The 27658-nt window shown below is 39.5% G+C and overlaps 1 protein-coding gene across 1 annotated transcript in view; it reads right to left on the bottom strand.

The window, feature by feature from the left end:
* Window positions 1-26680, bottom strand: part of egln1a (egl-9 family hypoxia-inducible factor 1a) — a 32084-nt gene extending 5404 nt beyond the window's left edge. The window contains exons 1-2 of the mRNA XM_084736648.1: window positions 25669-26680; window positions 4532-4651 (exon numbers count right to left, since the gene is read on the bottom strand). Coding sequence (XP_084592774.1) covers window positions 4532-4651; window positions 25669-26376 — 828 coding nt within the window. The 5' untranslated portion in view covers window positions 26377-26680. The remainder of the gene's footprint in view (window positions 1-4531; window positions 4652-25668) is intronic.
* Between the last annotated feature and the right edge of the window lie 978 nt (window positions 26681-27658).

The raw sequence follows: 27658 nt of genomic DNA on the forward strand, positions 1-27658 counted from the left end.
CAGCAGCAACAGGGAACTGAGAGATGAAGAGTTACAGGCAGCAGGCTGAACCTGCAGAACCAACTCCTCTTACTGTGTCCTGTTTGAAGGAAGAGGACTTGTGCCACGTCCAGCATGAAATCAGATCGCACTTGCAATTATTACTGACTGAGTTTTTATTAAAACAAGAGTTTGCCCACTGTGAACAGATATACCTTTTGTTCTGTTGTATTTCTGACAAAGTAGTTGCTCAAGGAGTGTTTGCTCTTGTATTAAACTGCTCTCGCTGTTACCATGGTAACTCTGACTGTCACCAAGTTCACTAGATCTGCAGTCTTAAAGGGATAGTTCTGATTTTTTTAAGTGCGGCTGTATGAAGCAGTGTTTCCCCACACATTAATTTATTTGTGGTAGCCCGCCACAATAAAATCACTGGCCGCCACAAATTGATTTTCAACCTCTGGAGCTGCACACAGCTCTCTCTCTCTCTCTCTCAGTCATGTATAGAAGAGATCCACTGATATGCAAAACTCTTGTTGTTACAATTAAATTGGTCATTCTCACGTGATTTTTCAAAGGTCTAGGGTTCCCTTCTAGACACGGCCCTCACATGGATGTGGACCTGTCTGTGAACAGTAGAGATGTTCTTGCCGACCAATTTACCTCTTGATTAAGCACAAATTACTAGTTTAACAGTAAGAAAACACTCAGAAAGCGGGTAAAATTGAAAACATAATGTTAAACCTTGTCTGTATTAAGATTCATTTGAGACCTTTAGTCACATTCTTTAATGACCAAACGGTATCATAAACGCTCTTGAAATGTGTGTCCTTTCGCCCTGTGCATATATTTTTTATGCCATGTTCTTTTTCGAATTGACCCTGATTTTTCAAAGTAAATGCTTTAATGTACAGTAATCTCTCAAATATGATGTTATATCCAATATTTACGTCTATAATTTCATTACCAGAAAAATAAACAATGTATAAATTTCCAATTATCAGGCGTGCAACCCTAATATATTGCATATTTATATAACTTTAGTTCAGTACTCGTCGACTGTCAAAGCTCTACAAAGTGCCACTGCCCACACACAGAACTGTGGATGGCTAAAGGTTATGAAAACACCAAAATTGCAATCATTTATGAGAGTTTGGTTTGTGGTGGAAACAGTGGATAGAACACAAAGTTTTTTGATGTCTGACACCCTGTCCAAGTTAAACAAATAAAATCCAGCCAAACCTGACACCCACATGCCTGCTGAGAGCTCTCTTCACAAAAGTTAGTCACATGGTGCACCCACAGATACCAGTGCGAATCTTTATCAATCAGAAAGTCTCTTGTAAATCAGACCTACTGCTAGTGGTGTTTCTGTTCACTTAATTTACTCTTAAACTCTTGGTGGATTTATATGAAACATGAGTTGGAGGTTATAACTGCAACTTTGTCATATTCTAAGATGTTGGTGTGACTATGAAAAAACAAAAAGTTATTTGATTCATTGTCATGTGTTCAGTGTTCAGGCTGGACAGGTGAGGCAGAAATGACAGGAATGATGTCGACTGATTGCTGAATACTGGTATCATGACTGTTAAAGAGACGTGTCTCTACAGTATGTGCCAGATGTGAGACTGGTGACCTGCCCTTGCCTCTCGCCCAGCGCATGCTGCGTAACACTCCCACTCCTTGCAACCTTGAGCAAGGTAAGCAGTTTAGAAAACCGATGGATGGACGGGTACTATCTGATTGGCGCCCCCTGGTTTAAAAGATGGCTCATGGAAGCATCTTGGCTTCTAGACATATGCTGTATGACTGTACGTCTGTCGAAATAAAATACACTAGAATTACCGATTCTGAGTTTTTTGCCTCCACCAATCAGTCAAGTTGCAGTTCACAGACATGTCTGTCAAAACTCATACAAGGGTAAACGTCCCTATTAAGCCCATCAAATCTGCTTTTCATTATATATACTTCCCCATTTTAGTTCAAATGAAAGTCTAATCTCTCATTAGAGGTGTGAATTTTTTTTATTGTTTAATATACTGGGCTTTATTAGTATCTCACCTTACCTTTAAGCCCAAGGGCATTCAAAATAAGCCCACTTCCTTATTTGTCGTTAAATATTTATTTAAAAAATTTTAACAATGCAAATTTGTTCTATTAAAATCTATAATCTCTTAGCCCCCAATAGCTATTTTGTGTGAAAATTTGCTAAAAGTTGTATATGAATTCTTGAGTTATGGCAAAAAAACGTGCTTTGTGAAGTCGCAGTATGCTTGATCTTTGATGTCTGACCACTGAAATTTAAACAATTAAATCTTAAGTCCAATATATCATGTTCATATGAACAGGACGGACAGACATGGGGACGAACAAACCGAAAACTACGTAATGGAAATAAATTAATTGAGTTAACTTTAATTATGGACCATTACAAATATGCTATCAGGAACCAAAATTAGCATCAGCAACCAGGCAAGTGCTGATAAAATATACAAGTGTCTGATATATTTCATTCACCAGCTGGTAAAATTTCAACATTCACTCCCCACTTGGCTGATGCACAAAAATGATGATTTTCCAGCAAGTAGTCAGTGAGAAAAAATACATCATACATAAAAATCGAGGCAGTCAGATAATGAATTAAAAATCCTTTATTAATTCATGGACACGTCAATGCATTTCGACTCAACTGAGTCTGCATGAATGATGCCGCCATTGTTTCATTTTCACCTGATTATTGGCCCTGTCCTTGAAGAGCACCTGATTTTTTTTCATCCTTTACACTACCAACCCTTACATTGTTTGACGCAGTGCAGCACTGCCCATTTTCTCTTTAAAAATCTAAAATTTTGCTGCATCTAGATGCACTGATAATCGTTTCATAATCACATTGTAGCCCTGTGAATCAGAATCGAATCATGAAGTACAGACAGATTCCCACCCTACTGTACAGCACTTTTACATCTTCAAATATTTTATTCTACTTATTAAAGTTCAGCGTTTCTCAAAAAAGCTCCAGCTCCAGCTGCAGAGTTGTTCTTTCTTATCAGGGTCTATAGTCACAAATTTAAAGACTGAATGATATTTGTTATTTTGGTGCAGTTTAAACCCTAAAGAATACTCTGCGCAGTCCACCATATTTGTAACAAAGTAAAATATTTCCAGTGGCTGATTCATTTCCTTCCACTCTGATTTTCCTCCCCCCAGAGTAGCCTTTTCTCGTATTTTTGCCCCTTTCACAGGAAACATTCAAAAATTGTGACTAGTCATGCATTAGTGAAGTACATGATGTACCAAAGGACAACATGTACTTTCAGTAGAGTTGAGAACATAACAAGTAACACCAGCAAATAAGTTATAAACTGGACAAACAGTAATAAAGTAGTGGTAATAACACCTCAATCTCTTTCTCCTGTCTTCCTGTGAATCCACCTTCCTGCAGGTAGAACAACGGCTGTGTGGAAGGTAGTATGGGGGCGCTCTTTTTCCTGATTGGGTGTGGCTGGATTAACAGGATTCACAGCGTTTTAATGGGATTATAAATGGAGTGGCCGAACAGCACGTACTGACACGTAACCTCCACCAGTGACTCTGCTCAGGTGTGATATAAAGCAGGATGGAGGATGACGCCCCTGCCACGGAGAAAAGAACTACACTGGCTTGTTATATGCTTGTGGTAGGAAGTCCACATGGCCTTTTTGCAAATTATTTTGTTTTGATGGTAACTGCAGTGATCATTTCAAATCACAATCCAATCAAGCAAAATTAGACACAGGAGAATTTAAAGCGACAACTCACCAATCATATTTCCTCCCCTATATTTCCTTGTGGAGAGTGTTTTAACTATTCATCGTCCTACTTGGTACAGTCACCTGAAGCGTGGACTTAAGAATAAACTCAGATTGTGTCAATGGCGAGGAAAAATAACTGGCAGACCCCAAAGGCCTTGACCCAACTCTTTACAGAGAGGACAACAAAAAAAGCAAGGAGCAAGAGGAAGTCCTTCATCCCAAGTGCCATCAGTATTCTTAATTCTGCAAAGTGACTGATGAGATTTAAACCAGACATAACATGAACTGCTTTTAGTGTTTAATGGTTAACGTTTACTATGTGTTTGATCCTACCCATGCATTTGTTTTTTACTAACTGCTGTGTTGTTTCTTTTGTATACTGAGCCGAAGACATATCTCCACCCTGGTGGACAATAATGATTTATTCTATTCTGTAATCCACAGATTTAGAGTAGGAAGGAAGTAGTTCTAGCAGATTCTACTGTAGAAAGAAAGTTCCACATCAAACTGCTCACAGCAAGGTCTGTGCCTTATTTTGAGTAACCAAGTCATGACTTCTGGAAAGAGACATTGGCTTTGAATTTTTCAAATGTATTTTTTCAGCACTTTGAGCACAACAAGCTGAATACCATTTAGTCCCATAGTAGTGAGAAGATGGAGGAAGAATAGGAAAAATATGTACTTTTGATTTTGGGGTGAACTGTCCTTTTAATAAAGTTAAAATTCTAAATAATTTCTTCAACGCATCATTCACGTACCTTGGCAGTCCAATCTTTATTAAGGTAATATATGCACGTGACACACCGCCCATCACCGTTGGGGTTGTCCACATGGCGCACATATCCTGTCCCGTTTCCAGGGTAACACGCCACCATTGCCTGGAGACAAGATGAGGAAAAAGCATGATTAGTAAAAACAGACACTGTACGTATGCATACATTTAACACATCAACAGAAATACAGCTTGAACATGATGAAGGAATCGTCAGGGTTGCATTAAAAATGCGTGCGCCATCAGTGCAAATGCAACTGGCGGCATGGATCCAGTCAGTCAGAACCGGCGCCGTGGAAGCAGCTTGGATTGCCTCTGTTGGCCCGCGATGTGGATGCAGCAGATGGTCTTGGCACAGTCGGATCGCATTGTCCTTCCCTCACCTGCACCACCACTGATACAAGCTGCGGCCGCTCACAACACAGCTGCCTCATTATAAACTTTAAACCAGCGAGGAAATAAACCGGAGATATCGTGCTGCACGTCAACTTCCCCTTGCCTTTTCCTGCTCTATTAAGACTCACATGATCTGCTTGGGTGTTGGCAGTGAACCCCTATGAGCTCTTGTAAACGTTTTGATGTAAACAGCGAGCGAACACAGTCGTACAGCACAGAAAGTCCCTCGGGAAGAAGACACACACAAGTGGTGACTCGCACACTGCCAGGAGGACTACGACAGGAACACTTGTCTTTTCTGCTGAAATAAGACGCCCATGGAAAACATAGTGTCAGTTTAAAATAGCAAAACATGGTCTTAATCATCTTAAATGCAATATCAGAAAACATATATTAGTATATCAGACCGTACCAGACCATAAGCACTGGAAATTACAACCAGCACTTGTGGGACACCATTCATCTGCGCACGTTTTCTGACTTGAAAGAAGGGTTGAGGTGAGCAGTGAACGTGCACAAATGCAGAGGGCAGATTCAGCCCTCATGCACCGTGTCTAAGCAGTGATATGACAAACAAAAGGCAAGTTCCTCCACATTCTTCCATGCACTTGGATCAACATAAACCATAGCAACATTATTATAAACACTCACAGCAGACTAAACTCCTTCGCTTGGTTTCGTGCCAAGCGAAATAATGTCAGACTCTCCACGTGTGCGACTTGAAAAGCAATCCTGACAGAAGAGAAATGACAGGATAACATATATTTCAAAACATTTGGATTTGAACTTAATCTCTGAATTAAGACTATGGAAGCCTGTTGTCCCCATACTTGTGGAAATAATTTGGCAATTTTATTGTGTTATATAGTAAGATTGTCAAAAGCATCAAATGTATTGATATTTTCTCAATACCATATGTGTAAAAATGATACAATACTGACATTTTATAGTATCAAACGTACTGAAGCTTTTCAAAAATGTGATCTAAGTGTTCATTCAGGACCTCAAGTTCAGTTCAGTCTTTCCTGTCCTGTATGAAATTTGCCTTGCAGCAAAACCAGACGGTGTTAACTGACTTTTCTGTACCAGCACTGTGTGCAGGTGGTTATCTTAAAACAGGAAAAAATGATCCTGTTTTGTGTGTCTAGTACTCCCCCCACTTTATTCTGTGGCACTGAAAGAGGTATCAAGTATTGTCGTTTTTTAATTCTAGTATTGTGTCAACATTATCAACGCCTCTGGAAATGAGCCTTTAAACAGTAAAAATGCATAAATGATATCAAAGTTTAGTTTGTCATTAAGCATCCACAAAGGCCTGAGTGAAGATAAATGTTAATAACTATTAGAAAACGTGGTTCAGAAAACAGCAAGTGTAGCTGTTTAGACCATTTCTCAAGACAGTAGGCGGCAGATTGTGTGCCCAGTATGTGTCCCAAGAAAAAACATACAACACTTTATTATATCACAGTTGATACCATAAAGCCCAGTGTTTCCCAAACTTTATTTCTGGGGACTCACTTTTTAAAACCCAAATCACGATAGGCCTTATCAATAAGTCTTGGGAAGAGTGAACCTGTGCAAAAAATAATTCTTTATGACCATTTCTACTGCCATTTCTGTATCACCTTTATGTTGATGTGTCCCTGAGGACACTTCAAATCCTCTATAATATTTTTATTTATTTGGCAAATCAAATAAAATCTCCTGTGACCTACCTGTGGGTCACAGCCCCTGCTCTGGGAGTGACTTCTCAGGGCATAAAACCAATGAGCTCTTTATCTCAAATGCTCTGAATACAGTGTTTACTTGGTGATATGGCCCTAAAAATAATATCACAATATTTCAGATTATTCTGCAATAACAACATTCTTGATGATGTGACAAAATGCTGAAAAATATTTTTGGTTTAGAGCTCACAATACCTGTTGAGCTTTCTTTGGATGAGTTTTGGCTCAACCGGGTGTTTCTGCTTGAGGTGGTGAATAAGTCTGTTGTATTGCCCCTTTTGCAGTTACAGTGTTCTTGCACTTTCTACATATTGCTGTGGTTTACTGTACAGCTCATCTTTTGTAACCAAATCTCTTTCGCTCTACTAAAGTCACTCCCCTTTTCGGAGCAAACTCCTCCACCGTAATACTGCCATCATTACAATATTAATTTCTTTTTGATACAATATGACACATCTCTGGCGTACATTTAAACTGATATTGATTTCTGCAAGGTAAAATTACGGTCTGTGTCAAAGGAGTCTGGGGCGATTTAACAGCCTCAGCTCCCCGTTGTTGAGTCTGCTCATGCTCAGAAAGGCAGATTAAACCAGCAGGAGCAGAGAGGTTTTGTTGCACCCATTTGAGAGGGATGACTCAGCAGCTGGCGTGGATTTTACATGATTGGTTCATGGACTTAATTGTGTTATTTTCATAATAAATGTCTGAGCATAAGCACACCCAATTCAAGCCCAATACAGCAAAGTGTATGGAAAAAAATACCAATATTTAAATTAGAATTAAAACTATTTTGTAACACTTTTTAAACATTTACTATTATGTGCATGAGACCATAAATAACAATTTTAAGGCTGCTGTGATTTTGAGTTTTTAAAGACATTAAAATTCTGGTATCGTGACAACGCTACTATATAGGAACTGTGCTGCAACATCTGTGCGTGCAAAGTCCTGCTACGCTTCATGAAAATTTAATAAATCATGCACATAACACATACGTCTGAATCTTATTTTCCTGAGCATGTGACCTCAGCTGCTTGCGTCAATCCACATTGTGCTCACATCTTCGTGAGTGATGCAGGTTACCACTGGAATGCACAATATCAGGGCCTTCAAAGCCGAAAAACAACAGAACTCCAACGTAAAGACAAGGGGGGAGTCTCGCTCCGGTTGCACGGACTGACGAACTACTTTATCGATTCTTTAAAAAAAAGGGTGGGTCGCAGAAGGCTGCTGGGAATCAATGCGGGTGAGGGGCACGCAAACTGACAAAGGGCTTCCTGTCAGCAAAACGCAATACAGTAAGCTTTTCTGTCTGTGTGTGTATGTGTATGTGTAAAAGAGGGAGAGAGGCACAGACAGAGAAAGCAGAGGGGTGGAGCTGGAGCAGAAGAGAAGAGTGAACTGCTGTAAACTTTGACTCCTGGCCTCCCTCCAGCGGGAGCAGTATTTTAATGGTTGTGCTACGTGCAGAGCGTGAGGAAGGTTGGCTGATCCTCGGCTATGTCACCCCTCCCACTCTTAACTGCTTGGCTCATGCTGCAAGGCTGGAGATGGGTAAACAGTCTCTGCTAGGAAAAGTGTGTTTGTGAGGATTCAGATGTGTGAGGGTTGTGTGTGTGTGTGGGCTGACTGAAGGTGCGAGAGCCTTGGCACTCTGAAAAAACTCGGACACAGCAGTTTCACCTTTCAGTTCCTGACACCGGTCAGCTGCTGAAAGTCTATAAAGGTTCATCGACTACGGCAGGAAAGATCAACTCCTGCACAAGTTCGATTGTGCACCTGGGGATGAAAAATTGCTTCAAATTGGTCATTAATACTCCTGATTGGTTATTGAATATTGATATTTTCCAAGGTATTGTATCGAAATGAGAAATTCCAGTATCACGATGACACTACTGTGGATTCCCTCATATCTTTGGCATGATTTAACTTAGCCTGTTTTTTTTTTACATTTCCAGTTATTTATGTGAAAAGGACAATAATAGGAGTATGTCTACAGCTTTAAATTTTTTGTGGAAGGGAAATAGTTTGAGTAAATAAGAAATTATAGTCAGACAAATAATTGTCCATCACAGCTATATTGGTCTATATCTTGTCCGATATGAGCAATATTGTTTTCTATTAATGTTGTTTTTAATTTATAAAAATGAAAGTAGCCAGTGATAGTTTACCGCTTCAGGGATCTGATGTCATTTTGGACAAGAAAGGTGATGGGAAAACTGCCTCCGTTACATGTATTTGTCATAATAGGGATGATTGCAATACTGACCAATATATCAATATTGTATTTTTTAAAAATATTGTTATCAAGAACAAACCACAAAAATCCAGTATTGGTTGGCCCCTATAAGCAGGGCTCAGCAATAAGAATTGCATGCTTATCTGGGGCAAGTAAAATGCATGGTTATAAAGAAGCTTTGTGTAATAAATAAACAAAATATTTTTATATTATGATATTTAAATTAATGAAATTAATTGCTGCTTAGCAATTCTCAAAACCTTCACAAAAAGTATTCACTTGGAGCAGTTACACTGTATTAAAGGAAAGATAATGAACAGTAAGAGCCTAAATAAAGCAGAAATTAACTTATTATTTTCACATTGACCACATGCACAAAAGAGGGTGCACACAAATCACCCACAGAAAACACATGCGCACGGAATGCAGACCAGCTAGTATCTGTAAATGCCAACCTTGCATGAAGTGCTATTTAGGCTAACTAGTTTGTCTTTCATGTGATCTGGTCATGAGGACCCAGCGAGCTGAAGCACAGCAGAAGAGACAGAAGAGACACCACAATCAAATCCTCAGTCAAAGAACCACAGATGGCTTAAAGCTAAAGCCTTGATGAAAAATGCAACATGCCGGAGCAATACAGACAGCATCAGAGCGCAGCTTTGTACTGACAAAACATGGAGAAAAATGACTGATTCTCCAATAAAAGTCATGTTTACTACAGTATATGTTCATGCATGTTAATCCCTAATGCTGCCTTTTTCAGACTGCACCACTACAAATTCTAAACATGATATAGTCCAGTATCAATTCTTCATCCCAACATGACAACTTCTACACTGCAGGAGGGCTTCCTTCCTCACCATCTTCACCTCTGACCTTTATCCCTATTTGAGCTTCCGCTCTTCTCAGCCACTTATTTTTCCGCGTTCCTCGGTGGCCCTCATTAGGAGGTTGACCTCGCTCCCCATGCCGTTTATTTACATTCCACAGGCATGGCTTCGGAGGCCGACTGGCATTTACAGACAAAGAGTGAACGAGAGGGAAGTGGAGGTCATCAAACTAGATCACTGAGGCCTTCAGTCAGGCAAACCGGTATGCCACAGACGTACATGGAGCGAGAATCATAAACACCAACAATCAAGTAAAACACTAAAGAATGATGTAGGTAATGATTTATTCTGACTGTCTTAATTTGTTCCCATATTATCCACTGTTCACTGCAGGTGCAGCTGTTAATTTTAGACAAGTATTTAATATTTATTTTGTTCATGCAACAACATAACAGCTAATTACTAATATTCTTCATCATAATCCATTTTAGGACATCTACAACAATTCAATAAATCAATGACTGAAAAATGTATTTACCATAATCCCTTTACATGTGAGGTGGAGATTATAGATGGAGGATCTCTGTGTGAGAGAGGCTAATCTGTTCCAGGCAAGTCGTGCGCTTCTGTTTATTTTTCTTCCTCATTATCAATTTGTCTCAGACAACTGTAACTCAAACCACAAATAAATGAAGCTTGAACTGGATGGGCTCTGACAAGCACAAGGAAAACTAACATTATTTATGGGAGGCCCGACCCTCAGATTAACTGTAAACTAAAACACACGCCTTTGCTCCTCTAAATCTTATTTATTCCCACTTAACGTCAATGATATGGCTATGTTCAGGTCTTTCTACAGCAATACTAATTCCCATGAAATATTAAAGTAAAACCAAATATAACCCAAAAGCAGATATTTAGTTCAATTTACTAACATAAATTGCCATGGAGATTACAGTGATTTCTCGATGGTGTGTCTAAAAGGGAACCCTAGATTTGCAAAAATCTCACAAGATTTGTACGTGTTGCTTCTTCATTGTGCACGCTGTGCAAACTAATTATGTTTTATAATGTTACAACGCTGTAGTATTTTTATTGCAATTAATCATAAAATGATATTCCATTAGAGAATAAAGAAATATGGCAAGTTGAAATACTGGCTTCTCTGACAACAACGCTACAGCCAACTATAAATAACTAGAATCTTCGTTATGTTCTGTAAAAATAAAAAAAAGTTCATACTGGACAATAAACACGCCGATATAGAGTGATACTATGATAGGCCAATATTGTCCGACTGCTTTATCTAGTTTGGACTGACACTTACTTCAGTGCAGTCAGTGGAAAAAGCCCAGCAGGCATGCACAATAACTACGGCACCACTCCCATAGCATCGGATAATAGCCCTTTTTACACAATTAGAGTTTTTGATGTCAACTACAGCTGTCGGGTAAGAATTTCCAAAAAATGCAAAACTCTACCACATGTTTACAGTTTCACGTCGAACAAATATGTGTGTATGTGAATGATTCTGCGGAGCCCGGAGAGAACCTCGGTGTTTCTGCTTCACAGACCCATTTGTGGGACGCTTACAGTTTTATCACGATCGCCACAGATTCATAAATAATGAAAATTCCATTACGAAATACAATGGATTTATAAAGCCGTGCCAAGTGGTGAGCAAGTGAAGATACAGTCCTGTTGACACTCATGTGGGTAAAGAGGAATTTGAGCAGACAGACGGAGTCTGCTTCAGAGCTGTTTTTCCCAGAGGGAGAAAAGTGGTTAAAGGTAGAAATACATTAACTCAGTAACTGCACTTGTGCCAGGCCATCGTTTTATTTGAATTAACTATTTTCATTTATCGATTTCAATTCTACTTATCTAATTTATTATTTTAATTATTCATTATTATAATGAAGAGATTTTTTTAACTATTACTGTATGTTATTATCATTAGTATTTTAATTAAGCAAGCATAAACAAGAATGTTCCACAGTGTTCACCAGAAAGCTATGAATGATAACCAACAAACCAATAATTATTTCAACTGCACTTATATATCTAATGTTTAAAAAAAGAGCATGAATGACAAATGCCCAGCAGCTCTAACCACCTAACCACTGAGCGGTTAGTCAAAATAGTCTAACACCTCCTCCCTCCCTGACTCACTGCAATTTGCACACAGGGCAAATGGATCAACAGACATTGCCCTGGCACTCCACACTGTCCTCTCCCAGCTGGACCAGAGGAAGACCAGTCTTACACAGCCAGACCTCTCTTCACACCGCTCAGGTCACACAGATATTTTCTTCTTGGAGAAAAAAATCCCCTGTCTTTCCTTCCCTTATTTGCATTTCTTCAAATGCAGTCACTTTATCATGTTATCCCTGACACTGTCATATACACTGGCACTGCTTTTACTATTGTGTTTGATCATTTGTCAAATAAACTAAACTGAAAATCACAAACATCCTGGGCAGCGCTAAGCCCAGGATGCAGCAATGCTGCTGCAAAATAGTGTCAAGGGGGAACTTGTTTTGGTGGAACATTAGCACGTTGAACTCTGGCATTAAATTGACTACATCCTGCAAAAGAAAAGGTAACAGCTGTCAGCTTTTTTTTACGTTCATATCATTAGCATCCCAGGCACTAATTTGCCATTTTGTGCATGTAGGTTGCAGCTCAGAGGTTCTTCTTCTTTTCTGGGTATTTTGAAAATGTACATAGCAGACACCACAAAGCCACTTGAAACGAGCGACCAATGGCACACTTACGCTGTGTGCATCCGGTGAGTCAGACTGGAGGAACATGTACGCAAAAATGACTGACTATAGTTCAGCATTCATTGTCATTGTGCCAGTCCACAGTCCACAGACATAGGGCTCAAGACCGCCCTACTACGAGAGTAACGATCCACTGTCCTGGATCAATTGAAAGATCAACAGCCAAATATCACAGATGCAAAGTGAAAATGTCGATCCATATCATCATCTGTAACACATGCCTTTCTTTTGTAATTTCCCCGGTACATCTGTGTTACTAATTGCACCACTTTCCTGAACATTCAAACAGTGTTAGCACCAGACAGAAAGTGGCAAGCTGCCAAGAAAAAGATGATTAGGATATTTACTCCCCTCTCGGGAATAAATCAGTAGCGTGGAAATGTATGGACACAATGCTGTTAAGGTAACGGTTTAACCTTAGCCAGGCCATACAACAATGACAGCAATCATATCACATCCATACAGTGTTAGCAGAAAAAAAAAGTAACAGAAAAATATGTTCAGGTTTTAGTTCAGGAGCTGATTATGGACTATAGGAGGTGACAAGGAGAGGGACACAACTCCATCACATTCAATGGGACTACATGGAGAGTCAGAAACTTTACTCTACACACCAACACCATCACAAAGACAGAGGCTCCTCTTCCTCTGCAGGATGAAGAGGCTCAACATGGACTCTGGGATACTACTACTACTAGTGTTTAATTTGTAGGCTCTCCTGTTGAATTTCATGTTAGCATGTTGTTGCTAGTGTGGCTGTTCCCACAGGCTGGGGCGGTGTTGATCTAATGCTGTAATACTGAGGGACAGTCAAGAGAAACTGAGACAATATTAAGCGTCATTTCATGCCAACTTAATGATGAGAGTAGCAAGTTTTATACTGGCAGCTGCTATTTTCATGTTGCTTTTTGTGCAAGTTCATACTGCATCACAAGCTGTGTGAGCAATGATTTGTTGTTATTTACATAATAGACATGCCCAGGTAACAAGATTGCTGCACGTGAAAAAGAAACAGTGAACTGCAACTGCAGGAATTCATTTGCTTGTCAGCACTGTGCAACGTTGATTAGCACCCAAGACTTCTTTGGTTGACGACAGCCATAATTTATTCCTATATTTTAGCTGCTGCACAATGTCTTGGATTATAATTACATTTTGTTGCACTTGATTTTTTTCTTTATACATATTTTTATAAGTGCACAGATGGATGGAGCCTGAGATCTAAGAATTTCATTGCCACCAATTTCTGCAATGTAATTGTTGTGTATAAGAGAGTGAATAAACTTGAACAGTTTCCTCAAATTGCTCATCACTGCTGAAAGAGGGGGGTTGCTTCATCACAACAGATCTTAAGTTAGTTCTGACCTCGTGTTGACCTGATCACTTTGAAAGACACACCGATCACTGTGATGCTATCAGTGTGTCTCTGGTTCACGCACTGATGCGAGCCATGAACCGGGGTGGAGCAGAAAGGAAAAGCTGCAAGGGGTCTGCTCACTTCACAGAAGAGATGCTTATCCAAACACGAGTACAAACAGTTGGGATGGAGACCTTGTAGCGCAGGGGAGTGTGGGAACCAAGACAGTTTGGGCCCCAGCCCGGGACAGCTCACTGTTTTATCTGTCAGACAGTGGTGCTGCCTCCAGAGGAAATCCCTGTTTAAAGTAATGACCTAGTTTATTCTTTTCTTCTTTACTGTAGGCTGTGAACAATAGAGGGACGTATACAGCAGCGGCACTACCCTTCACCCTCACCCTCGACATGTTGCAGCGGAAACACAACCACAGTTACTGGTATCATTACGCAAATACTCTGGAGGTGATTGTGTAAAGCTGTCTGCCTTGTAGATTTCAGCACACTGCTGGTGTCGGCCATTGATAAACAAAAGATAAACACATAGGCTGAAATACGTGACCTACTTAAAGCTTCATCTGAAATAAAACACTGAAACAACAGGCCTGTTCCTATTCTTACATTCGGACAGATTATGAAATGATATAGGATAACCCGATATGTTTGGTAGAGTGTCTGCCCATCTTCAACACCGTCCTGCAATCATTCAGGTGGTATCTACAAGAGTTGTCACAAGAAAAAAAAAATCAAACTTCAATACAATACTACATAAAAAAAACAACAACAATATTATCTCCTTGATACTTTGGCAAAAAGAAAAAAATGTCCTAGGCACACAGCAAAGGATTTTTTTTTTTCATTTTAAAATTAAAAACCTGCACCGGTGCTGGCACAGAAAACACACCTGCAAGCTAAATTTGAGGCAGGACAATAAAGACTGGTCTGACACCTATATTTTTTCCATAGTTTTGGTACTTTTGATACTATAATTAAAGGGATACTGTATTATTTTATGTGTGGTATTGAGAAACGATACTTTTGACAACCTTATTATCTACGGTGCAGATATCTACATTACTGTGTGTGTGTTTTTTTTTTTTTGCAGTAACTTCTTAGTGACTGCTCAGTCTGACTGAATGGCTGCATGGTGCCTGTGTGTCAGCCAAGTGAGCTCATTCTGTAATTGGATCAGTCACTGATACTTTCTTGTTGCCAGTGGTACAAGATTGAGCACAGCAAGAAATATCACTTAAAAAACAGGGGAAACACAAGCCATTTGAATCATCGCCCTTTTTTCCGTTCGAACGAAGAAACACAGACACAACCAGATAATGATGTTATCAAAAATACTGATGTTTTTGCAACATGTGGATTCTGAGTATTTATAAAAGTTTCATCAGGGCGTACTCTTTTTCTAAGATTCGTTAGATAGTTTACTTAATCTAATATTTTTACTGCAATTATCATAAAATGACCATGACATGCCATCAGAGATTAAGGTATCATGCCAATACAACAACACTAAAGACAGTTTCCCCATTTGAAATTTCTATTATGGGCTGGAACAACTGTTTTTATTTGCCTGTTTTATGGTAATTAGAGTTCAAATTAATGCCGAATGTTCGCCGAATGAGTAAGTTTATGAGTCGTTACAAATCAATAATCATCGTTGAGGAGGAGTAGAGGTTTTTAACTGTTAAACTGAGGGATACGTTAATGAAGTCTGGCAGGCAGTCACTGAACTCAAAGTCCAGAGTGTGTATTTTTTAACGATTCGCTCATGCACCCAATGCATCAGACTTTAATGTGAAAGACACAAGTGCATCGGATCAGATGGCCTGCATTGGTAAAAAGCTGAACATGAATTGGTCACAACTGCCGCGGTCACAACAAAACAAGCGCTCCCTCCTCCCTCTCCTGTGTTCATCTGCCCAAAACAGACCTCAGTGAAAACAGCGACAGAAGTAACACTGTTCCGGGTCGCACCACCAAACTGTCATAACGCACAAATGTAGATTAAGTTTTGTTTTTTTTTTAAGAAAGATGAGAAACACAGCTGTAAATCATTTATGCAAAACGTGTCGGACAGCAGGGTACAGAGCCACGAGTCTGACCCACAGAGACATCATGTCACTGGGAGAGCAGGTAACACTTCGTATGAAACAGAATAGAACATCGTCTTACTGCAAAAATACTAACATTTTAAACAGTTCTAACGTTTGTTGACAGATTCTCATTTAGGCTACAGGATCTCATTTACACATGAGACTCATAATAAGATGTTAACACCACTGTAATGTCCCCTTCTCTGTCTCTACTGTTACTACATTTAGTAAAGCTATAAGGATTTCTTTTTGCAAGTAATAGCACTCTACAAATGTGGCATTAACTGAATCAAAATGTAAAGATTCACACATTGCATTGTCTTGTATTGAATCATATCTTATCGTATCATGATAGAGCTGAATCGTATCGAACTGAATCGTTGGCCATTTAAAAATTTCTAAGATACATCGTATCGCTGAACGTGTATTGAGATACATATCGAATCACTCTCAGTCAGATACACACCCCTAGTATTTTTGGATCAGTGGGCTTTTGTTTTTATGAGGCTAACAGGCTTAACTTTACATTGACAGAAAATTGACAGTTATAAACAGCTGATCGACTTACAGTGTGGGACTTGCTGTCGCGTTTAATTCTTTAAATATGCTTTTAACATTATGTTTGTTGTTTCTACTTCTGATACAATGCTGTGCAACTGGAGAGGACAAGGTGGGAGGAAACGAGTTGCTTCAACCAGAGATCTTCTATTAAATGGGGACTCAGCCTATTTAATGCACAGTCTATGGCTCCAACTCACTATTTGGACTGCTGGACTAAGTTTTAAATAATTGCTACCTATTGCTCCTTGGTTTAATCAGGGGCTAATCAGGGGCTTTTACATGTTCTAGCCTTTAATTTATGATATTTATTTTTCAAGGTACTGCATCAAAGCTAGAAATTTAGCTATTGTGACAACACTAAAACATAATAAACGTACTAACATCAGTTTATATCCATATATCCAACCTGCAAATCTGAACAGGGGCACACAGACAGTTATATTCAAGTGGCTAATCATGATAAAGTATTTCACTGATATCTTTCAAATCCATCTTGCATTGACTTGATGCCATACAAACAATCCCAATCACTTTCTAAACAGTTTTTTTTAAATTCACAATTATCTTGATGTCATGCTCCACCCTCCATAAATCCTCCCTGTCTTCGACTCTACAGCTGCGAACAGTCAAAAACAGAAGACCTCTTTCTCAAAGCTCCACTTGGATCACGGCCAGGTCCTGCTTCTGCAGTCACAGCATAGTAAATAGAGATAAACGTGCTCAAAGATAGAGTAAAATATAAATAAATGCTTCAGTTTTGCTTGTGAGCACCTGTTCAGATTAAGCCTCCTGTAAATAATGTGAAAAATATTACAACCACACAGCAAGTCACACCCAGCTACCAGCCGTCCTCCCTCTGGTATGTCGCACATTTAACATTAAATTATGACAACAAAAAGAGCTTAATTAGAAACTAAGTGGCTGCAGATTGGCTCACAGTTGACCACAAATGATGGGTGAGCCTGTGCTCTGACCACGTCCAAAAATATTACATTTATTGTTTACTCCACGAAGGTAAAACAATAAGCAGGAAAAAGGTGGCATGCAAGGTGCTGCCTCTGGCATGCGGGTACTGTAGCCGGAAGGAACGAGGGGCTCGCACAGCCTAAAGCAGCAAAATGTACACTCAGAGGACCACCACCACATGACTTCCTCTAGCCTACTTACTCTATAGCTTTAGGATTTAGGTCAACGGTCAACTTCCTTATGAAAGCGCACATGTCCACAGCCGCTCTGTGACTTTACAAGTGACGCAACAAAAATCTCAACATTATAAAAACTCAGTTGCTCATCAGCCAAGATTTCCCGGGGGGGGGGGGGGGGGGGTCGCATTTATCCTGTTTATTTTAAACTGCTTCTTAACATCTGTCAGCAGTTTTCACAGTAAACTGGAGGCTTGGCTCGCTGTGGGAGGGAGCTGAATGACATGACAATATTACTCATATACTGTGAGACAATATAGATTTTACCATACCAGTAGCAGTGTTGCAGGATTGTTTTATAGCAATAAAAGATTTAAAGTATTTCTTTGTCAATGCGATAAAGGGCCTTGAACTGTCAAACATTAAACATTAATACATTAACCAAAGAGTCACTAATAGTAACTCATCACACATTCAACTGTCAGTTAAGTTGCTTCCTGTTGATTTGATCGTCATTTCAACTCAAGTTGTGTACCTTTTATTGCTAAAGAAACCCAAACAAATAGAGTTTATTTCCATGATTGTCATATTAGCAACTGTTGAAGATGGGTGTCTGTTAACAATGCTATGAATCTCATTAATCAGAAAATGTTCTTTGTCTTTTTCACCTATAAAGGGATCTTTCAATAGGGCAAAAATGTTTGTTTAGTATTAAATATTGATTTTTTAATACATATAGATTCTGAATATTTGACAGGGTTTCATTCACTTTCCACAACATGACTACTTGTTGGTATCAGCTGCACAAAATGGCACTGGTGTTTGCAAATACTTTCCCTTTCCTTGTTCATTATTCTCAGATGCAAATGTGAAACAAGCAGGCCCGTACTGCAAACGATGCTACAGAACAGTGCTAATAAGGGGTGCTAAGACAAGAACTTTAGCAAACCACCATAAGGATCGACACACCAACCTCTGTGAAGAATGTCGAGAGCTCAGTGACAGCTCCCATTTCAGCACCACTGAAGCATTAAACGAGATGGCCCAGTAAACTGTTGCTAATAAGTGTGTTGTCCTGATGTTGACCCAACAGCCACTTGTAATTCTCACAGCTAAACTAATCCCCCCCCCCCAAGAGCTATCAGGCCTGAGGAATCTCAGACATCAGTTTGAGTTCTACTATGGTCAGAAGTAAATTAATACATAGTGCTATTAACTTTACTTAATTTCTAAGATTAGTTAATGAGATTATGTAGGTATTTAAAGGACCAGTGTGAAGGATTTCATGGCAACTAGCAGTGAGCTTGCAGACTGCAAACACCTCATCTCACTCTCCCCTTCCAAGCGTGTACAAGAACCTATGGTGCTACAAAAATCAAAAAAACGTCAGGCTCTATGGAAGAGGACCCCAAACCGCTGTAGATAAAAACTGATCATTCTTACATACCAAAAAGACAACTATTCTAATTTCCAGGTGATTATACACCAGTGAAAGCAACATATTCTGCCCATAATTTCCAGTAAATCCTACACACTGGGCTTTAAATGTCTAAGATTAATTAGAGAATTTTGTTGTTTTTAAAAGCCTGAGGAGGAAAGGAGTGTTTCTAAAAGGGTTAGGTTTCATGCTGTAATGTAATACAAGGTAGATGTATGCATCATTTTACAGCACAGGGTTGTATAAAGAGATTAAGTTATAGCCTTGTTAGATTTATTTTCTTATTAAAAATCTACATTTTTTGCCCTCGCTGTTGCCAATTTTCCCTGTGGTATTAAAAGTTATATGAAATAAATCTTTTTAATTGTGAGAATATTATTATTATGTTATGTTTTAATGGCAATTCTTCATCATATTCATTCCATTCATTCATTCAGCCCCTGAGGGCCAAACAACAGTATATCTAAATCCAGTTATTAATTTTATAATAAGCTACAAAATGGCATGCTACACACAACTATCATGTTTAAAGTACAACAACATAACTGTTTAAATGCCAGCCTTGTACACTAGCATTGAGAATATTTATAATGCAGCCTTGGCTTAGTAGGCATCTGTTTTAACATGCTTGACATACTAGCATTCAGTGGGGAGCAGCAGGTCGGTGACAGGACAATCATGTTCTTTATATGTTCCCTGATAGTGGTATAATGGCACCAGCGAGCCTCCAACATGCTGGAGCTGCAGAGAAACAAACACGTCCTGCTGCCTGCGACTTCCCACAATGTTATCAAGTGAAAAGGGGAAATGGAGACAATGACATTAAATAACTATTTGGGCAAAATCTTTTTCCTCTATCTTTCCCAATGTGAATTGTGCTTACATTGTGTTGTATCCCTTTGAGCCATTGATACTGGCGGCCTTCCATTTGTGCAAGTCATGCTGATTTTCGCTGGTCACAGTCCAGGCGTGTGTTTGCCAAGGCAACTAGGGCAGTGGGTGAGGAAGTCAACTTCTCAGCAGAGTCTGACACTTTGGTGGCCAGCTGCGGGGATCTACTGCACAATCTGCCCTCTCACTGAAATAACGTGCTTTCTGAAAAAGGTTTAATGTCTACTAAGAACCAGTGAGGGAAAAAACACAACTGGACAGGAGGAGGTGTCTAAAAATAACAGCGGACTGCGATCAGAGCTCTGTGCCAGCACAGAAAACCGAGTACCTGAAGTAAGCGAAGGCCACAGGCTTCAATCCACTGTGTGCTCTTTCACTGCTAGATCCTTTAAATGTCAAGCACTGTGATAACAGAACATGATAAGGTGACAAAAATACATCAGCGACTGTGCTGAGTAGGGTTAGCTTAGTGTTCAGAGTGTTGTTTTTTTATGTGCTAATCCTAATCCTTTTAGTGTCCGACATTTAACTCTCTGCCCTGACCTTCTGCACTGACCGTGACCCCCGGGACAAAGCCATAGCTGTCCTCTAAAACGGCATATCCCAAGATGTCTGTAGTTTTTTTTCTCTCTTATCTTTACAGGCCAGATGAAACATAATCAGAACCATAATTACTGTAACAAATAATGAAATGATCACAATATGTTATCAGATATTAAGAAAACATGCTAAACTGAAATATTCGCTCCTCTGATCACAATGTTACAGCCGGTTTGCCTGTTTCGGTTGACGGTTAAACGGTTAACAGTTAAACTGGGCGATTTGTCAACGGAGTCTGGCAGACAGGAGACAGTCACTGCTCTCCAACTCCAGAGTGTGTATTTTCGGAGAAGTGGCCTTTAAATAAAATTAATGTGGAAACAAAAACTGTAGACACTTAGTTAAGCGCACAAAGCAGCACACAAAGTAACCATTTTAAAATTAAAATGGAAAGAAAAGACCTTGTGAGGCGGGAGGGAGGTTGAGGTATGTTTAGATAAGACATTAAAAACCATACATCAGATTATTAACATCTACTGCCCTGCAATAAATCCTACTTTTGTGAAGGTTATAATGCTCAGTTTTTGTTCTAGATTTAACTTTACGGTCATTCTGAAGGCTGCTGTTTGTGGTGCTGCTGAATGTTATTGAGATAATTATACAGAGATCCTCTTAATATAGTCTTTCATTACTGATAAAGATGGCTTGAGCAAAAATACTTCTTGAGCAGCTGCCTCCAAAATGACCATAAAGCTGATTTAACCACTCTCTAAACCAGCTTCTACAAAATAACGATTAGTACAAACTTCATGTCGGAAGGATTAATTGCACAGATACTGCCACGATTAATTTGACAGATACTGCAGCTGCAATATGATGCATGATTAGTGGGAATGATCATTTTTGCACATAAAATCTAATTTTTTACAAAAAAAACAACAAAAAAACTCTAAAATCATGATGATCTGACATTTATCACCAAATGAACACATTTTCTTACATCTGGAGAACAAGACTTCATAAAATACTGTTTTCTTACATTTATCAAATAAATTGCTTCTTCACTTTGGGTATTGCACTTGGCCATATTGCGATTTTTTTTGGCTAATATTTCTATTAATTGTGCAACCCCAATATGGAAAGCATCAAAGCTATGAAACCCAACCAAAACTTCAGTTTAGTTCAGTTTTTATTGCCTTGGAGCAAACCAGACAGTGTTCAGTGAGTTTTCTGTACCAGCACCGTGTGCAGGTTGTTAACAAAAATGAAGGGGAAAAGGTTAAGATTCTGGTATTATGACAACTCTACGAGGTAAACCTGATAAGCTGGCTTGAATTTGAAAAAAGAGTACTGGAAAAAGGGACTCAAGCCAACTTCTAATCAATGAAATAGTGACAAGTCTGCTTCGGCATATTTCCCCCAGGAGGGGAGGAAGAGGGGGGGCTGAGAGCAGCTCAGCTCCCCCAGGGTCAGTCTCATGCCAGAAGGTCGTGGTGACCAGATCTGGGCTAAACAAGAAAAGAGTTGCAGGTCACACGCAACCCAACAGCCACGCTGGAACAAGGTTGACATTGCTGTGAGCTGACGTATGCTGCTTTTTTAAAAAACGGGACGTAGCAGCTAAAGAGGAGAAGTGACTTGCAAGGTGCTGAGACCAGAGCTGCAACGATAAATCGCTAAGTTGATTATTAAATTAAACACCAACTATTTTGATAATTGATTAATCGGTTTGAGTATTTTTTTTAAAGAAAAGAAGTAGAAATTCCTTGATTTTTCCTTCTTAAATGTGAATATTTTCTGGTTTCTTTACTCGTCTGACAGTAAACTGATTATCTTTGAGTTGTTCCTTCTTCTATGTAAATAACAGTCACCTGTATATATACTGTTTCCACTCTTTTTGGTATGTTATTGTCTATTTTCTATTCTTCTATTTATGCTGAGAGTACTTGCTTTAATCTTTATTTAAGTTTTAGTCCTATCTTTGTTGTTCTGCACCTACATGCCACAACAAATTCCATGCATATCAAAAATAAAACTGATTTGATTTGACAGGGCTTGACAAGGACTGCCTGCTTACCCGGGGCAAGTAAAATGCCAGGTTGGGCTAGTAAATCTAGCAACCAAAATGAATCAAACTACTGATAAACTATTGATTGATAAGTGCTGAACTAATTTCCCATGCAAAAGTGGCAGAAAATGCTGTTTTCAGCCTTTAACATACAGAGATTTCCAGTTTTTCTTTGTTTAATATCACAAACTGAATATCTTGACAATCAACTTTCATCTTTGGTTTTATTTGACAACAGCTAATAAATAAAACAATTTGTACAGGGGCAAGCAAAAATTGCCATCAGGAAAGTAGATTTCTGACCCAACCGCCCGACCAGGCAAGAGGAAAAAAGAAGACATGAACGCTGAGGACATCACTTGGGAAAAACTAATATATTTACATATTTTTCACGATTTTCTGACATTTTATGGGACAACAACTAATCGAGAGATTAATCGACAGTGAAAATAATTATTGGTTGCCGCCCTAGTTGTGCTGACTAGAAACAAGCCTGACAACACCCATCACTTCAGACATTTTCTTAGAAAACACGTCTTCAGTATAAACTTAACCTGCCCACAGCTTCCTCTCCCAACTTTGAGACATGCAGGTCTTCCTCTCAACACAGAAATGTTCTGTCTACCTTCGGCGTGTGATACTGAACTGAATTCATCACTGCAGCAGAAATCTTTAGTTTGCCGCCTCTCCACAGCGAGGTCAGGCGAGGCTGCAGTCTGTTACAGAACAGCCTCCCTGTGGATGATTCAGCAGCACAGTTAAGACCTCACGCAGCCTGACGTGGTCACGGCGATCCCACTGTTTGCTTAAATGGCTGCAGCTCCTGCACACACATCCTGTTCTTTTACTAGAATGAACACAATGTGTCATGTAAATAGCACAATTTTGTGTGCGAGCAGGATGTCTTTCCTTGTTTCTGTGTGTGCATTTAGCAACAACATGTCCATGGGAGGTGCGTGGCCTGCAGAAGATGTGCAGTGTGTTTTACAGTCCTACTGTGATTATTAGGGATAAATGGTGCAATTATTTTGAAAGATGTTGTGATAATAATTCATCAATAGTGGGAATTATCAACCAAACAAACATGAAAAGTGTTGCAGACTAGTGCCTCCTGACAGCTCTGCATGATCATCATTATAATGCTGTTTTGTCACTAGGGCTGCAACTATATCATTATATCAAAGAATTGGATAAGCGTTGTATTTTCCTATTTTTCAAGTTTGAATTGCAGTGAGGTGATGTAATTTACTGAACTCACAACTGTTATAGCGGTTCCATTATTTGCATTTACCCATTTAGTCATTATATCCACATTACTGATGATTATTTATCAAGAATCTCATTGTGTTAATATTTTGTGAAAGCACCAATAGTCATCCCTAAAGTACTGTCACAAAAACAAGTCCATACTTCCAGCTCTACATCATTTGTAGAGATTAGATCATCATGTGTTATATTAGAGAATTTATGGTATGCTGTTCTAGAAAGGATGTCTATATGGGAAATATGAATCATGTATTGCGAAATAGCCTATAAATAGAAATATTATTTATAAGTCATATCGCCCAACCCTACTACAAAATGTCAGAAAATGGTGAAAAATGTTTCCAAAAGGCCATGATGACGTCCTCAAACGTCTTATTTTGTCCACAAATCAAAGACTGAAAGTTTATTGACATAAAGGAGTGAAGAAACCAGAAATGATTCACTTTTGAAAAGCTGGAATCACAGATTCCATCTTAAAAGATGACTCAACAGTCGATAGTTAATCTAAATATTGATTCACCATTGCAGAACTTTTGGCACTTAGAACTTAGAACACTTAGTCCCATTATATTCAAGAGAAGGCAGACATCTCTACGGCCGATGTCTCCAAAACTCAGAAACTCACACCAAAAGAATCTACATGGATAAATAGCACTGCAGGCTGGAGGGAAAATATGTTGTTTTGCTTTTGGGGTGGACAGTCCCTTTAACTGTGCTGCACTTGTCATCATATGTGTGCACGCTTTAAGTCTACCCTCAGTTGAAAGTTTATTATTAGGCTAAAACTAATGTAGGATAACAACAGAGCCCGTAGAGCTGAAATGATAATCGTTTAATTGATTAGTTAATTGACAAAACTAATCAGGAACCGTCTTAGTAACTGAATAGGGCTGTAACTCATGATTACTTTCATTGTCAATTAATACATGTCTATTACCTCCTAAACTAATTGATTAGTTGTTTAATGGTGAAAAATCAATCAGTGTTTGCCGAAACTCAAGATGACGTCCTCAAATGTCTTGTTTTGCCCACAACCCAAAAATATTCAGTTTACTGTCATACAGGAGTAAAGAAACCAGAAAATATTCACATGTTGGAAGGTGGAATCAAAGAATTTTGACTTTTTTCTTTAAAAAATTACACAATCTGATAGATTGATTATCAAAATAGTTGGCAATTAATAATCTATTCATCATCAGATAACCCTTGCAGCTGCATCTGTCACATTATCAAACACCCAGCTGAAAGTTTATTAGGGATGCCTTTAGTAGCTAAAGTAATGTAGAATAACTCAACCACAGAGCTGCACTGATAAACTGATTAATCTATTTGTTCATTGACAAAACTATCAAGCAACTGTCTTCATAACTGAATAGGGCTGTTTTAATTGTCAATTAATAGGTCTATTACTTGTTTAATCTATAAATAGTCAGACAATGGTGGAAAATGTGTGTCAGTGTTTCCCAAAAAGACAAAGTTTCTGCCCACAACCCAAAGATAATCAGTTTACTGTCACAGAAGAGTAAAGAAACTAGAACATATTCAGCTGGATTTTTTAATCTTTCTCTTAGAAGTTACTCTGACTGATTGATCGCTTATCAAAACAGTTGACTGTCAATTCAATGATACATTAATCACTGCAGCTCTATGACTGAATAACCATCTTATCAGCAACTGAGCAGGCGAGCAGAGGTCTGACTCCTGAGGGACACACCACTGCCTTTAAAGCACCAACAGCTTCATACTGCTGGATGCGCGTTTATTCCACCTGTAATACTTACTTTCGTCCTTCCATTTATCGTGTAGTTTCCCAGTTTGCCGTTACAATGTCTAATCAGGTCGTCCATGCGACTCATTAGAAAGCGGATCTTCTCACAGCCGGCCTCCTTCCCCTCTATCCAAGTGATTTTGTCACCTCGGATGTCTTTAGTGGAGTCGCTCTTTTGGCTGACCAACTGTCCGTCTGTGAACTTGCCCGTCTTGTGCAGGGCTTTGACATTGTCCAGGATACCCATGCCGGTGTCCGACCCTAAAAAGTTGTCCACCACGCAGATACCGTGCTTGTTCATACACGGAACTATGTACTCCGTTGCAAGTTTCTGCGAGGATGAGCTAGTCTGTCCGTTAGGTGTGGCGGTGTCGTTGGAGCCGTCCTCCCCATGTCTGTCCCCGACCCCAGGTGGCTCTGTGTCGGTGGTTTGTGGTGGTAGAGACGCGCTGTCCGCCGGATCGGGGCTGATCTTTTCTCGATGTTTCCCCGGTTCCTTGTCGTCCCCTGACGGCGCGGGCTGCTCGGGCTTCTGTTTGGGGAGCTGCGCCTTGTCCGCCTCCTTACAAATGAGCTTGTGTTTCTTCCAGTGCTGTTTCTGGTGCTCCTTGCTGCAGTAGAAGGAGCTCCGGCACCTTCCACACTTGAGGAGGTTCTCCATTTTCCCACAAAGTTCACAGTACTGCCGGTCCCGCTCCAGGTCGCTCTGCTGCTTCTCCATGTTTGCGGCTGCGCCTTTAAGCCCGATCCTTCACACGCGCCCTGCTGCTAACCGACAACTTTGGAAACGATCCACTGCCTCTGCCACGTTACACCGAGCCACACGGAAAAGTTAGACTCAATACCTCGCCATTTTACCACTCTTATCCCCTCTTCACATCTTGTATCAGTGGAATAAAACGACAACGTGTCCCGTAGGCCGAGCATTTCGGGCTGGGTCTTCGGGAGGCATTTCTGCTGGCTGGCTAGCTGTCGGTCCGAGGGTAGTGCGTGGCGCCGCTCGGTGTGTGCTCTGCCTCTCTGTGGTCCAGCCCGCTCTGGCGTCACGCGCAAGCTCCGCCCTCCCACTGCTGCCTTCGCGGGCTGTTGGACAGACGAGGACTCCTGTCGCGGATGGAAACACACGTGGGAAGTAGTTTAATCGATGTCATGTCAGGTCAACGGGGAGCATGACGTTGTCCGCCTCTGGTCAATCGATAAAACAATAATATATCATCTTGAGTAGACCCGTCGGCTCCAGTCGTGCAGCCTCAGTGATTGCTCACTATAATCATCTTTACTGACATATAGTTAGAGATGGAAAGTACAAGTATTTGAGCACAATTGAGGTATTTATTAAGAATGCACAATATGATTTTTTTCAGCTAATACTAATAACCAATAATTTCTAATAACATAACTTATAAATGAACATTTTTCACATTTCCATCTTCTTGTGAAATAATATTTTCATACTCTTAAACCATCCTGTTAAGTTTGCTGCTTACAGCAGCAACAATTAATCGATTATTAATCAGTTATTAAAGTAATCACCAACTTTTCTGATAATTGATTAATCGGTTTGAGTATTTTTGTTTAAGAGAAAGAAGAGCAAATTCTCTGATTCCAGCTTCTTGAATGTGAATATTTTCTGGTTTCTCTGCTCCTTTAGAACAGTAAACTGAATATCTTTGGGTTGTGGACAAAAGAAGACATTTGAGGATGTCATGTCGGGCTGTCTGACATTTTATGGATTAAACAAATAATTGATTAGTCGAGGAAATAATTGACAGATTAACTGACAATGAAAATAATTGTTAGGTGCAGCCCTAATGTCCTGCAGAAGCCATCCATGTATCTCTGTGCAATTATCCATTTTTACAAGGCTATATTTATTTATTATTGCAATAAAAGCTATTACAACCAAAACAAAGAGCAGTTTGACTCCTCAAAAGTTCATTTATTTTTTCTAGTAAAGAACATCTGTAATATTTGCTCAGAAATCAAATTATATGCATTGACAA

The sequence above is a fragment of the Lutjanus erythropterus genome, chromosome 14 (assembly GCF_056507025.1).
Source record: "Lutjanus erythropterus isolate fLutEry1 chromosome 14, fLutEry1.hap2, whole genome shotgun sequence".
NCBI lineage: Eukaryota > Metazoa > Chordata > Actinopteri > Lutjaniformes > Lutjanidae > Lutjanus > Lutjanus erythropterus.